Source organism: Cucumis sativus, chromosome 4 (genome assembly GCF_000004075.3).
Source record: "Cucumis sativus cultivar 9930 chromosome 4, Cucumber_9930_V3, whole genome shotgun sequence".
NCBI lineage: Eukaryota > Viridiplantae > Streptophyta > Magnoliopsida > Cucurbitales > Cucurbitaceae > Cucumis > Cucumis sativus.
The window spans coordinates 17,528,955-17,541,073 of NC_026658.2; the positions used below are offsets into that span (position 1 = coordinate 17,528,955).

The 12,119-nt window shown below is 28.5% G+C and overlaps 1 protein-coding gene across 1 annotated transcript; it reads right to left on the reverse strand.

Annotated features, from left to right (window-relative positions):
• Positions 1 to 711: 711 nt before the first annotated feature.
• LOC101219812 (aspartic proteinase Asp1) lies at positions 712 to 3,819 on the reverse strand. The gene is made up of 9 exons (XM_004142582.3): positions 3,375 to 3,819; positions 3,180 to 3,297; positions 2,864 to 3,090; positions 2,052 to 2,285; positions 1,823 to 1,958; positions 1,524 to 1,718; positions 1,358 to 1,430; positions 1,008 to 1,110; positions 712 to 914 (listed from the first exon to the last, which is right to left on the reverse strand). Exons 1-9 carry the CDS (start codon positions 3,524 to 3,526, stop codon positions 911 to 913), a joined length of 1,242 nt encoding a protein of 413 aa, XP_004142630.1. The 5' UTR covers positions 3,527 to 3,819; the 3' UTR covers positions 712 to 910.
• Between the last annotated feature and the right edge of the window lie 8,300 nt (positions 3,820 to 12,119).

Genomic DNA, 12,119 nt, shown 5'->3' on the forward strand with positions numbered 1-12,119 from the left:
ATATGTTAAAACTTAAAAGGCTTCTAATTGAAACATTTGTAAACAAAAAGAGTGAACTCATTTTATAAGATTGAAGTCACCTACCTTTTCTACAAATATAATCGATCGGTCAAACTATACACTATTAGGTCCTTAAACTTAGATTTTATGTCTAATAGATTCTTAAATTTTCATTTCGTATCAAATCCATATTCCATTTATTAAAAGAAACTTAATTGATAATTTCTTGTATTAGAGAGGTCATTTAATTTCATGTCTAAAGACCTCTAAAACTTAAAATTTATATTTACAAAATAGACGAATTAAAAAATATATATGTTAAATGAAAGGATACATTAGATACAAAATCAAACCATCTATGAATTTATTTGAAGTAAAAAATCAAAAGTTTGAAGGAACTATAACATAAAATTAAAAAGTTTAATAACCTGTTTAAACACTCTTTAAAAGAAAAATGAAATTGAAAGTCAGTTAGTAGACATTATTTATCCTCTTTGAGAAACCAAATTGTAGAATTGTTCTTGTTTTCATTACAAGTTTTGTAAAACCAAATTGTAGAATTGTTGTTGTTTTCATTACAAGTTTTGATGTTTACAAACTTAGTTATTTTGAATTTTTCATACTCGTTTTTGCTAATTAAATGAGTACTTAACTTGGCTAGACCAAATACATCAAACGGTGAATGTCATAAATGATCATTTTCAAGAGGGATGATTCAATCAGTCATTTACCATTGTTAAAATAAAAAAGAGAGAATAGATGTTATCATATATCTAACTTGTAACTCTTCAGTTCAAATACAAACACAAACTATTAGTCATTATTCATTAGTATATTATATAATTCCCCAACTCTTGATCTATCTATTGGGTTGAATGATAATAACTTTCTCCACTAAGCCGGTTAATGCTCACCTAAAATGTAAAAATTTCTTAATATAAGACGATGAAAAGTAAAGTTGATGTTCAAAAAGCACTTTGTATTTTTCAAATGAAAATCTCACGTACCAAGAAGCTTCATTTCTAGGAGATCTATTGCAATTAGAAGAGGCCCATCCAATCCTCTCTCGCTCATTGTCGTAGACTACAATCTTATTCAGCATAGAAATATCTGTCCATGAATTTAAGGAAGCAAAAACAGATAAAGAAAAAAAAAAGGTAAAAATGAGTTGAAATCCTATTGTTTGGATATTTAGTTTTGAAAATAAATCATCTTTGTAAAGAATTAAAATGTTTGATAACTACTTAACATAGTTTTTAAAACAAGTGTATTTTAAACTGTTTTATAAAAAAAATGTTTAAATAAAAATGACATTTTGAAGAACACATTTATCTAGTCAATCCCAATGGATACTTACCTCCGATTATGTTAACATTTCCCATTCCTTCTTTGCTTCCATCCAAAATCCCCAAGCACACATTACCAAATTCCTGTAAAAGAAAGAACTTCTTACAACCTAATCCACAAATCTTATTTTGTTCCTCAATATGTGGATGGTTTAATGAGATGTTTGAGAAACTTACACTGATTATGAGATAAGCTTCAGGAGGTATTTGAAATTGAACATTCTTGGAGTTTTTAAAGCTCATGGCCAGGGGCTTGAAGAAGTTTCTCACATCGACCACAGATTCAAAAGGTTTTGGACCTTTCCAGCACAGTTCAAGGGTTTTATCATCAGATGCAAGTTTCAGAGGATTTCCTTTCAAATCATTCTTCAACTGGGATGTCAATGTCATAACATATCATTATTTTCTTCCTACAAGATCCTACTTCAAATAATACCATTCAAGAAAATTCTTGTTAATTCTGTTCATATTCTCACCAGTTTCTCTATTGCTCGATAGACTTGGGAGTTGAAATAAGTGTAAGAGCTTCCACTATCAAAAGTCAGGGTGAGGCCTCCAATTCCAACAGCTCTCCCATTAAAGTAGACCTCTGCAGGTCCAGATGAGTACTTCCTGAGAATGAATGAGATCAAATAAAAAATACATGGCATGTCAACTACACAGATGTTTAAGAAGCAAATATCTGACTGCACATTGCCCACTTACCCTTCTGAATTGCGCAATATTGGTGTCCACGACATCCCTGAAGATGGGACAACGTCTCCACCAAAGAATAGAAATCCTCCTCCACGTCCGGTGAGGCAGTGTCCAACTACGTTGCTTACATGACCGAGGTCGCTTAGCTGTGATACAATTGTAGCTTTACTACTACTAAGGCCAAGGACACCAGCTATTGAAGGAGGCTGTTGCAAATCACCATTTTCCTGATCGTATCCGCAACTGCAGGGCAAGAGGAATCAGAGGAAAGAAAGATTGGTAACAAGTTTCAAAGAACAAGGGCACTGTGTAAGCCTAGCAGAACCGATTATTCAACCGCCAAAAATTTTAATCCCTCCTTATAACCATTAAAGTTCAGATATCCTTTTGTTTGTTGTTTTTGAAAATTAAGTCAATGAACACTAATCTCACCTCTAATATATTTTTTTATTCACTTCCTACTTATGTTTTAAAAAACCAACAGCTTTTATTTTAGAATTCAACTAGTGATTCTAAGTATTTCTTTAACAAAGTGAAAATAATATTAAAGACAAAATGGATAACAAATGAAGCCCAAGTTTGGTCTGTTTTCTTAAATTAAAGCTACTTGTACTTCCAATAAAGATTACTTTCGTTACCTACTTTTTAGAAACGATTTTACCATCTAAGGTATAAATCCAATTATGGTTTTAAGTAATCGAAAAATGCTATAAGAAATAGCGGGAAAGTAAGCATAGCTTTAAAAAACAAAATACGAAAAACGAAACCAGAGTTATAAAGCAGAATTGTCTCTGCAAAGGAGAGTGATATTTTGTACACACCCAAAGCCCAAATTGGGACTAATTCTTTTGCCATTAGTGAGTCTCATAGGAACAAGATCTTTGACCAATACACCAACGGATGATCCATGATCGGCATACTCAACCTCGTAGGCACATTGATCATTTGGGTTCTTGAAAATGAACTTACCCAGTGAAGAAAGCGCCGCACATAATGGGTCTTCACGACTCACAGCGTTATTATGTGGTCTATAGAGCATATCACGAGGCTAAAAAAATAACAGTTAATACCAAGTTACGCTACAAAAAAACATGGTAACAACGAATCAAAATCGATTAAGAAAAGGATCCAACATACCAAAGTGCAACCAATACATTCAACATCACATTGAACCCAAGTGAGATCACTCCCAGTGTCAATATCAAGCTCAAAAACCTTAGACGGATTACCAATATTGAGTAACACCGTAAAATGCCTGCAGATTCCAACAATCTATCAATCCAAACAGTACAACAAAATCAAAATGAAAACATCATAACACAAAACACATACCCTAGAGGGTAAACATTTCCTCTAACAGGAAACAAAACCGACGAACCAAACCGAAGGGTCTTAACTTGCTCCGAATCGGCGAAGAGAAACTTGTCGGACAAGGAAACGGCGAAACTCGCAAAGAGAATCGAGACAAGCAACAGAGTGGGCATCTGCGTTGTTTTACAGCGAAAAACAGAAGTGGGTCGCGAATCCTGGAATGGATACGAATCGGAAAGGAGAAAGAAGGGTATGGGGAGAGTGAAGAGATGAAGATCAGAACAATGGAGAGTGAAATTGAATGTCCATAAATAGAGAAGTGAGAATTCATAGTAAAAATGTATAGAGAAGAATGAAAATGAAAGGTGGAAGGTAAAGAAGTTAATGGCGAAGCGAAGAATTAGAGCGACGACTTGAGGTCGTTGTTGGAGAAGAGGACAAAGGAGGATGAAGATAAGAAAGGAAAGAAAATAATGACATGTTCAAGAAGAACAATGCCGCCATGGTTGTTGGTGGGTTCTTCACAATTTGTGCTGTTGCAATTCTCGAAACTGCCCCTCTCTTATTTCCAATTCCTACGTTTCTTACTTTGTATTTTTTTTTCATTAATAATGTTATTTTAAAATGTCATCATAATTTTATAAAATATTTGAACTTTTTTAAGAGAAAAAATGTTGTTTAAGTTTTACACAATTTCTTTGAGGTTAAATTATATATATAAAAAATGTCACTCCACTTTCTTAAATTTTTAAAAGTTTCAAACATATCTTTAAAATTAATTCTTCTTACAATACTCCTGTAGTAAAATGTATGATAAATAATTAAAAAAGTTTTAAAAAATACTCTTACTTATTCAAATTTTACACATATTTTTTAACCAACCTAAATTTTATATTAAAACCATAGTCTTCATTTTGTTTGTCTACTAACACACTTTTATATATCATGAACACAAGCAATCTCTATATTTATTGGTAATTAACATACATAAAATTAATTATTAAATAAAAAATGTATTTGACTATTAACTTACTGTAATACTCTGATATATTTATCGGTGCGTGGTTTTTTTTTTATTTGACTAATTATTGTTTTAATATGTTTTAAGAACAAATATTTATTTTGAAACATAGTGAGATATTGTGTAATTTTATGTTTTAAAAACAAAAACTTGGCTATCCAAATTTAAACAGCCAAATCTAAGCGACCATGGATATTTTTATATTTGGTACACAATTTTGAATCAAACAATACTCTAAAAAATTACAAAATTTATAATTGATTGAAAACAAATATCATGATTTTAAAAAGATACAAAAAATTGCCAAAAAAGAGAAGAGAGAAGAAAGACGAGGGAAAGAAAAAGAAAAATTGTAGAGGAATAAGAGAAGAAAGAAAATGGGAAGAAATGACAAACCTGGAATATTTTAAAAAGAATGGCTGACTTCATGTGTTTTAGATAGACGATAAATATTTTGGTGTTCTATTATATTTATAAAATTAATCTTTTTCTTTATTATTTCTTTTACTTTTGATATATTCAATAATATTAATTTAAAAAAATTATTTTAAACGATAAAATAAATGAAAACACCGACAAATATAACATAATACTCTATTTCGATAGAAATATACCATGGTCTATCATAAATAAATCATAATATTTTGGTACATTTTGTAAATATTTAAATTAATTTTGATATCTTTTAAAATAACTATTAATTAACTATTTTTATTACTTAAATTGAAAATGATTTTTGTTTTTTTAAAAAAAGCTTGGGATTCACTTTTGGTTGATTTAAAATTCACTTTGAAGGCATCCATGGTTTTCAGGCTGCAATTCTCGATCGACACAAAAGAAAAGTTACAGATAAGGAAAATTGGAATGGATAACCATTTCAGCAATAATAATTAAGAATATAGCAAAATTTTAAAAAAATTTGCAAATATAGCAAAACTATCACTAATAGACTTGTATCACTGATATACTTCGTTGATAGACTCATATCATTTATAGAATTTGACAAATTTTGCTATATTTACACATTTTTTAAAATGTTGCTATATACTTGATTATTTTGAATTTAATTGCTAAATTTACAACTATCCTTTTATCTTTTAACAATTTTTCTATAAAAATACATATCGCAAAATATACACATTAAAAGAGAAAGTTATTTTAAATGACAAACTTACTAAAAAAATATTCACAAATAATAGAAAAATAGTCCTATGATATTTTGCTACTATTTTTAAATATTTTGGTTTCTTTTTCTTTAATATAAAACATTCCTTTGAAAAATTTGAAAATAAAAAATAATATATAAATGAGACATTTTCAAAATAGCATTATATTGAAATTACCTATAAAATATAGCAAAATATATCCAATTTTCTCCGGTTTATTTGAGTTTTTTTTCTTTTTGCTATATTTTGTAAATAGTTTTTTTTTTCTTCTCTTCATAGCAACTTTTTTTTATATAAAATTAATATTTACAAATTCAAAATTCAAAATTCAAAATTAAATTAAGATATAGATATAAATAATTATATAAAAAAAAGAATAAAATATAAAAGAAAAAAGTGTGAGTTAGAATATATGATCTTAAAACCATGAAATTGAGGAGAGTACTATGAGTATGTTTACTCACCAACTATCCAATTTTACCCTTCGTTACATTTATGATCTATTTGGGAGAAGGAAACGAAACCAAACGGAAAATGACTAAAATAGTTCTTTTTTGGAAATGTATACAAATTTAATCCCTCTTCTCATTCCTTCTCATTCTTGAGTTTCCCTCTCAGCCCTCATTTTCCTTCCTTTATTTACTTTCATTATTTTGTTTGTTAAAATATCATAAACTAAACTTGATTCATTTTTTTTTACTATTTTGTTTGTTAAAACATTATTTTTTAATTTTTGAGATTTGAATTTTAGTTGTTATCCAATAAATTTCATAAGTTTACTCTTCCCCAAATTTAAGATTTAATCAAATTATAAGATTTCAAATAAATTGATATCTAATTGTATTATTAATTTGATATATGTTATATACAGATATATATACATACATATATGTGTGTATTCTTTAGTGTAATAAATATTAGTCGGCTGATGCCTTGCAAAGGCCCTTGCTACTAGACTGATGCCTCTTCTTCCATGCACAATCTTCAGCCAACAAATGGCTTTCATTAATGGCAGACAAATCACCTATGCAATCTTAGTTGCAAATGAAGCCGTTGATTATTGGAAGGCTAAGAAGATAAAAGACTTAATTTTCAAATTGGATATTGAAAAAGTCTTTGACAAGGTTAACTGGAATTTCATTGATTTCATCTTGATGAAGAAGCAATTCCCTGACAAATGGAGGAAATGGATACATTCTTGTATATCGTTTGTACAGTACTCCATTATGATCAATGACAAACCTAGAGGGAAAATCATTCCAAACAGTGGAATCAGACAAGGAGATCGTATATCTCCTTTCATTTTTGTGTTAGCCATGGATTATCTTAACAAAATTCTACAACATATCTTGAGCAGAAGAAGCAAATCAAAGGTATCTCAATAAAAGATATAAATCTAACTCATATTCTCTTTGCTGATGATATTTTGCTTTTTGTTGAAGATAATGACGAATATATTAGAAATCTCCAGTTTTCTATTCACCTCTTTGAAAAGGCTACTGATTTAAACATCAATCTCAGAAAGTCCACCATCTCTTCGGTCAATGTATCAAAAGAGAGATCAGAAAAGATTGCAGCTAGTTGGGGCATAATGACAGAATTTCTCCTAATCTCATACTTGGAAATGCCTCTTGGGGGCAATCCAAAATCAAAGCCTTTTTGGGACAATATTACAGAGAAGATTCAGAAAAAGTTGAACAACTGAAAATATTCTCTCATCTCAAAGGGAGGAAGAATTACTCTCATAAACTCTTCACTTGTCAGTCTTCCCATACATCAACTCTCCGTGTTTAAAGCTCCTACACATACATATAAAACCATTGAAAAATGCTGGAGGAATTTTCTTTGGAGAGGTAACTATGACAACATTTTCATATCAAGTACCCATAAAAACAACCTCAATTCTATCAAATGGTCTACGGTTACTAACTCTCTGGATTGTGGAGGACTGGGTATTACGTCTCTTTCTGCTACAAATTTTGCTCTGCTCACAAAATGGCTCTGGATATATCTAAATCAACCAAATGCTCTCTAGAAACCTCTGATTGATGCAAAATATGGTTATAGGGATATTTAATACTTTCCACCGTTGCAAAATACAATAGCTCCAATGCTCCCTGGAGATCCGTTTGTAAATTTGCGGATTGGTTCAATTCAAAAGTGGAGTGGAAAGTAAATAATGGAAGGTCTTTATCCTTTTCGCATAGCAAATGGTGCTCTAAGGGTCCTCTAAGTAGATCATATCCAAGACTATATGCTCTGTCCTCAAAGCAAAATAGTTATATCAGAGAGATGTAGAATGTGAACAATAAATCATGGGATCTACACAGTAGAAGACCTCTAAGAGATAGAGAAGCCTTACAGTGGAGAACTATACAGAGCAACCTTCCTTCCCTTCTAGACAACAATCACAGGGATCATCCTATCTGGAAGCCAAATAAAAATGGTTATTTATCTGTTAAATCTATCATCCTCACAAATGCCCCCTGCTATTAACTCAGAATTAATAGTCCCTCTCAAGAAACTGTGTAAATCTAAAGTTCCTAAGAAATGCAAATTCTTCCTATGGACAGTTGCATATAATGGTATCTTCACGATGGAAAATATACAAAGGAGACTAAAAAATCTGTCTTAATCTCAATTGGTGCATACTTTGTACGAAGAGCTTATACCAAAGACATATGGAGTATGGCAAAGAGTCAATTAGATTGGAATCTCATTGATGGTAATCTTTTCGCACTTATCAACACCATCTGCTCCAACAATATAAAGGCAAAAGAGGTGTGATTATTTTCAATCTGTTGGTTGCCATCACATGGACCATTTGGTTGGAAAGAAACTACAGGCTATTCAACAACATATCACACTCTCATGCCTATCTATGGAAGAACATATGCAATCTCACGTACCAATGGTCCACCAAAAACAAGCTTTTCAAAAATTACTCAGTTTCTATCATTACACAACACCTTAGTGCTTTTTGCTAGTATACTGTATGGTTTATAGTTTTGGCTTATCTCTAGCCTTCTTGTAAGCTTGAACTATTTTTCTTTATTCTATATTGAATATATTTATTGGCAATGACGAGGACACTAAGAGGATGCCCACCTAGTGGGGATGCTTGGGTGCGCCTACTACTTATCCAATATCTTTTTTTAAACATAAATATTAGTCGGCTAATATATGATTTCACATTAATTTTGTTTGGTTTAGTTTAATTGGGTGATTCTAGGGACGTTTGGTTTGACTATTCACGGTCAAAATTTTAGTCATTTGCTAATTTTTAGTTCATAAAAGTACCATAATTTTATTTGGAGAATTTAGCCTATAAAATATTGGTTTGTTGTTATATTAAAAATAGATAATTAGTTTGAAATAAATATAAATTAATGGAACGTAAATAATATAATGTAGATTAACTTAAGATTTGACGTTAAATTAATTAAAATTGCTAAATATATAAGCATGGTTGAGTTGTTAAGATATTTATTTTTATTTTAGATTTGAAATTCAAACTTCATTATTATTATGTTTGTTGTGCTAAAAATAATGAATAATTGTAGAGGTATAATTTACTGGCACGTAACTACCCGTAAATTTATTGGCACGAAACGCTTATGTGTTAACAATTGACATTATATTTAAGAAAACTAATGGAACTTGTTTTTAAAAAATATGACAATTCACTAAATTAAAAATACGAATAGCATATTAAATTTAGAATACAATTTTTTTAAAAAATAAAGAATACGAATTTTAAAAAAGATAATAAAAAATAATTATTATCATAATCACCTCGTTATCTTTTCCACCTCCAAACAATGATTATCATAACCCTTCCACCCATATTTATTTCTTTTCCTCACTTTAGAAACAACATTAAATAAAATAGAAGTTTCTCAATTTTGGCCTAACTTTTAAAATCGTTTCTCAAAATTTAGAAACAACAAATAATAACCATTATCAAATAAGTTGGTTTCTTAAGAAATAGAAGGAAAAAAAAAAAAAAAAAGAGAACATATGTTCTCACTTAAGTGTCAAGATGTTGCATTTTTTAGGTATAATTTTTTAGTTGGGTTTGCATTTAGTATAAGGTTTTATGATTTTACATTTTTACTTAAAGTTTTCACTTTTTGTCATTAGTATAAAAAATTACTTTTAAAATAACATTCTCATTATTGATATAATCTGCTTTTAAATTCGTTATTTTTGTAATTTCTACTTTTAAATTCGTTATTTTTGCAATTTTAAGAATGTAAGTAACATGAACTCTATTATCATAATTTTTTTTAGCGTACTTTTTAAAAACACAATATTTACTATATCTTATTTCAATTTAATAATTTTGAGTTTGTTTCAATTTAATTTTGTACTAATAATTAATAATAGGTTATTTTGTACATTTGACAAAAAAATAATGCACTATCAAATACTTACTAAATTGAAATTTTAAGGATCAATTTTAAACAAAATTGAAATTTTGTGACTTATTCAGACACAAAATCCAAATTTTAAATATTTGTCAGAAATAATTTTGAAAATTTAAAGACAAAACTTGTAATTTAATATTTATATAAATATACCATACCTTTTTGTAATATTGAGATTGATAACATTAATTAAAAGATTATAAATTATCAAAATACATTTGCAAAATAATGAGATGTAAAATATTTATTAAGGTTACTTAACATAAAATAGAGTTAAAAAGCATATCTAATTTCCCTAAAACAAATTTCTTAAAGATTAAACACTAATTGATTGCTTAGGTCTCATTTGAGATATAAAATCATAACATTTTTTAAACATTTGAAAGTCTATGGACATTTCTTACCCAAACTATATATATATATAGCTTGTTTTATTAAAGCAAAATGGGAAGACTACTTCAACTCCATGCAATTATTTTCTACAAATAAGTAGATTATAATTAATGAATAATCTTATTAATGATATTATTATACCACTTGTTTAAATAACGTTTTGAAATAAGATCTTTTTGGCATCCAAATCCTAATTATTTACATAATACTATATGCATGGGACCTAATTAAGATTAATTAGAAAATGGTGACTTGGTGTGTTATTGTTCAAATAAATTTTAATTAATTAAGATTAAGTCAAAGAATAACATTTAAAAAATATATATTTATATATATAAGTATTATTATAAAATATAATATGAATGAAAGAAAATGTCACCTCATTCCTCATCTTAACTAATCGAAAGTATAAATTTTCAACTAAAATCTAGAAATTTGAATCCTATACTTTAATTCGAGGCTACAAGTTTGAAAATTTACATAATTATATTTTATTTTAATAACAAATATATCTAAACTTATTTTAAAGTCCAACCACAAATCTTTTAAGTTTTAATTCGTTTGAAGTATATGTGAATGGAGTGTCTCTTTCCATCTACTTTCTTTTCCCTTTTTGCTTTTCACTGGGAATAAAGACTACCTTGAGGACCAAAAGAAGAAATCAAAGATATTAGATTACTACAGACAATTTTATTATCCTCTCTTTAGGTATTTAGAAAAGGAAGAAACATTTACAAAACCTATTTTGGAAAAAATCCTCAAAGAAATCAATGTTCATATGAGATTCAAGAGATTGATGACTTCCAAAAGAGTCATACTCGCTTTTAACTTCCAAGGCTAATTTTCTTCTCATTTTTCTATAATTGTTGCTGTTTTAATTTAATTAAAATTTTAACTCTCCAAATTAGATTTATCAAAGATTTGAAAATAGAGAAGAAGAAGAAAAACTATTGTTTTTATTGTTATTATTATTGAATAATATGATAATTTGACTTAGCCCTTGCAAATAACTTCAAATGTCGTTGTTAAAGTTGTAAAAAAAATGTGGTAGGTTAGAGAATCGGTCTTTACCTTTATATAAAAGGGTTATTTTCATTTAGTATCTTTATATCAGTCTCTTTCTCTCTTTAGAATATTTATCCAATCATACCAAACTCAAACTTCTTTACCTTAAACATATTAATTCTAACTCAATAATTCAATGCTCCAAACACTCTCAATGTTTATATTGTGAATTTTGAAGTCAGGTCATCAATTATCCCACCTCACATTTTCAATAACAATGATAATAAGGAAATTTATTATAAATGATAAAAGGATAAAATATGAAATTTTGCTATAATTTAAACATATTTGGATTCGTAATAATAATAATAATAAATAAATAAAGATAATTGAGAATATTTTATAGTAAAGAAGGATATGTTAGTAAATCCAGAAAGTATTGAAACTGAGCTGTTTATGGGTCTTTATTTATTTATTTTGGGAAATTGTTTAGGGGAATATAAGGAAAGCTACAATTTTCAGGTTAATTTTGATGTGATGATGTGTTGACCTAACCAATCCAAACTAACATTTCATTTTTCAGATAACTATTTTGGTGTATTTTTTTGTAAATAGAATATGAATACAGTTAACTAAAAGCATTGGCATTAGTGAATTAAAAGGTAAAATATAAAAACTAAAACCAAAACTTCTAATTTCAACACTTTACTCCCAAATTCAAGGTTATAAAAAATATATGAGAATGAGATAT

What these genes read in the sequence shown, in the direction of transcription:
- LOC101219812 (XM_004142582.3), bottom strand. Translation starts at nt 3,526, where the DNA reads ATGCCCACTCTGTTGCTTGTCTCGATTCTCTTTGCGAGTTTCGCCGTT. An exon ending in AGTCCCAATTTGGGCTTTGG is followed by an intron (nt 2,286 to 2,863) that starts GTGTGTACAAAA and finishes CTTGCCCTGCAG; the next exon opens with TTGCGGATACGATCAGGAAA. An exon ending in AAGCTTATCTCATAATCAGT is followed by an intron (nt 1,431 to 1,523) that starts GTAAGTTTCTCA and finishes TTTCTTTTACAG; the next exon opens with GAATTTGGTAATGTGTGCTT.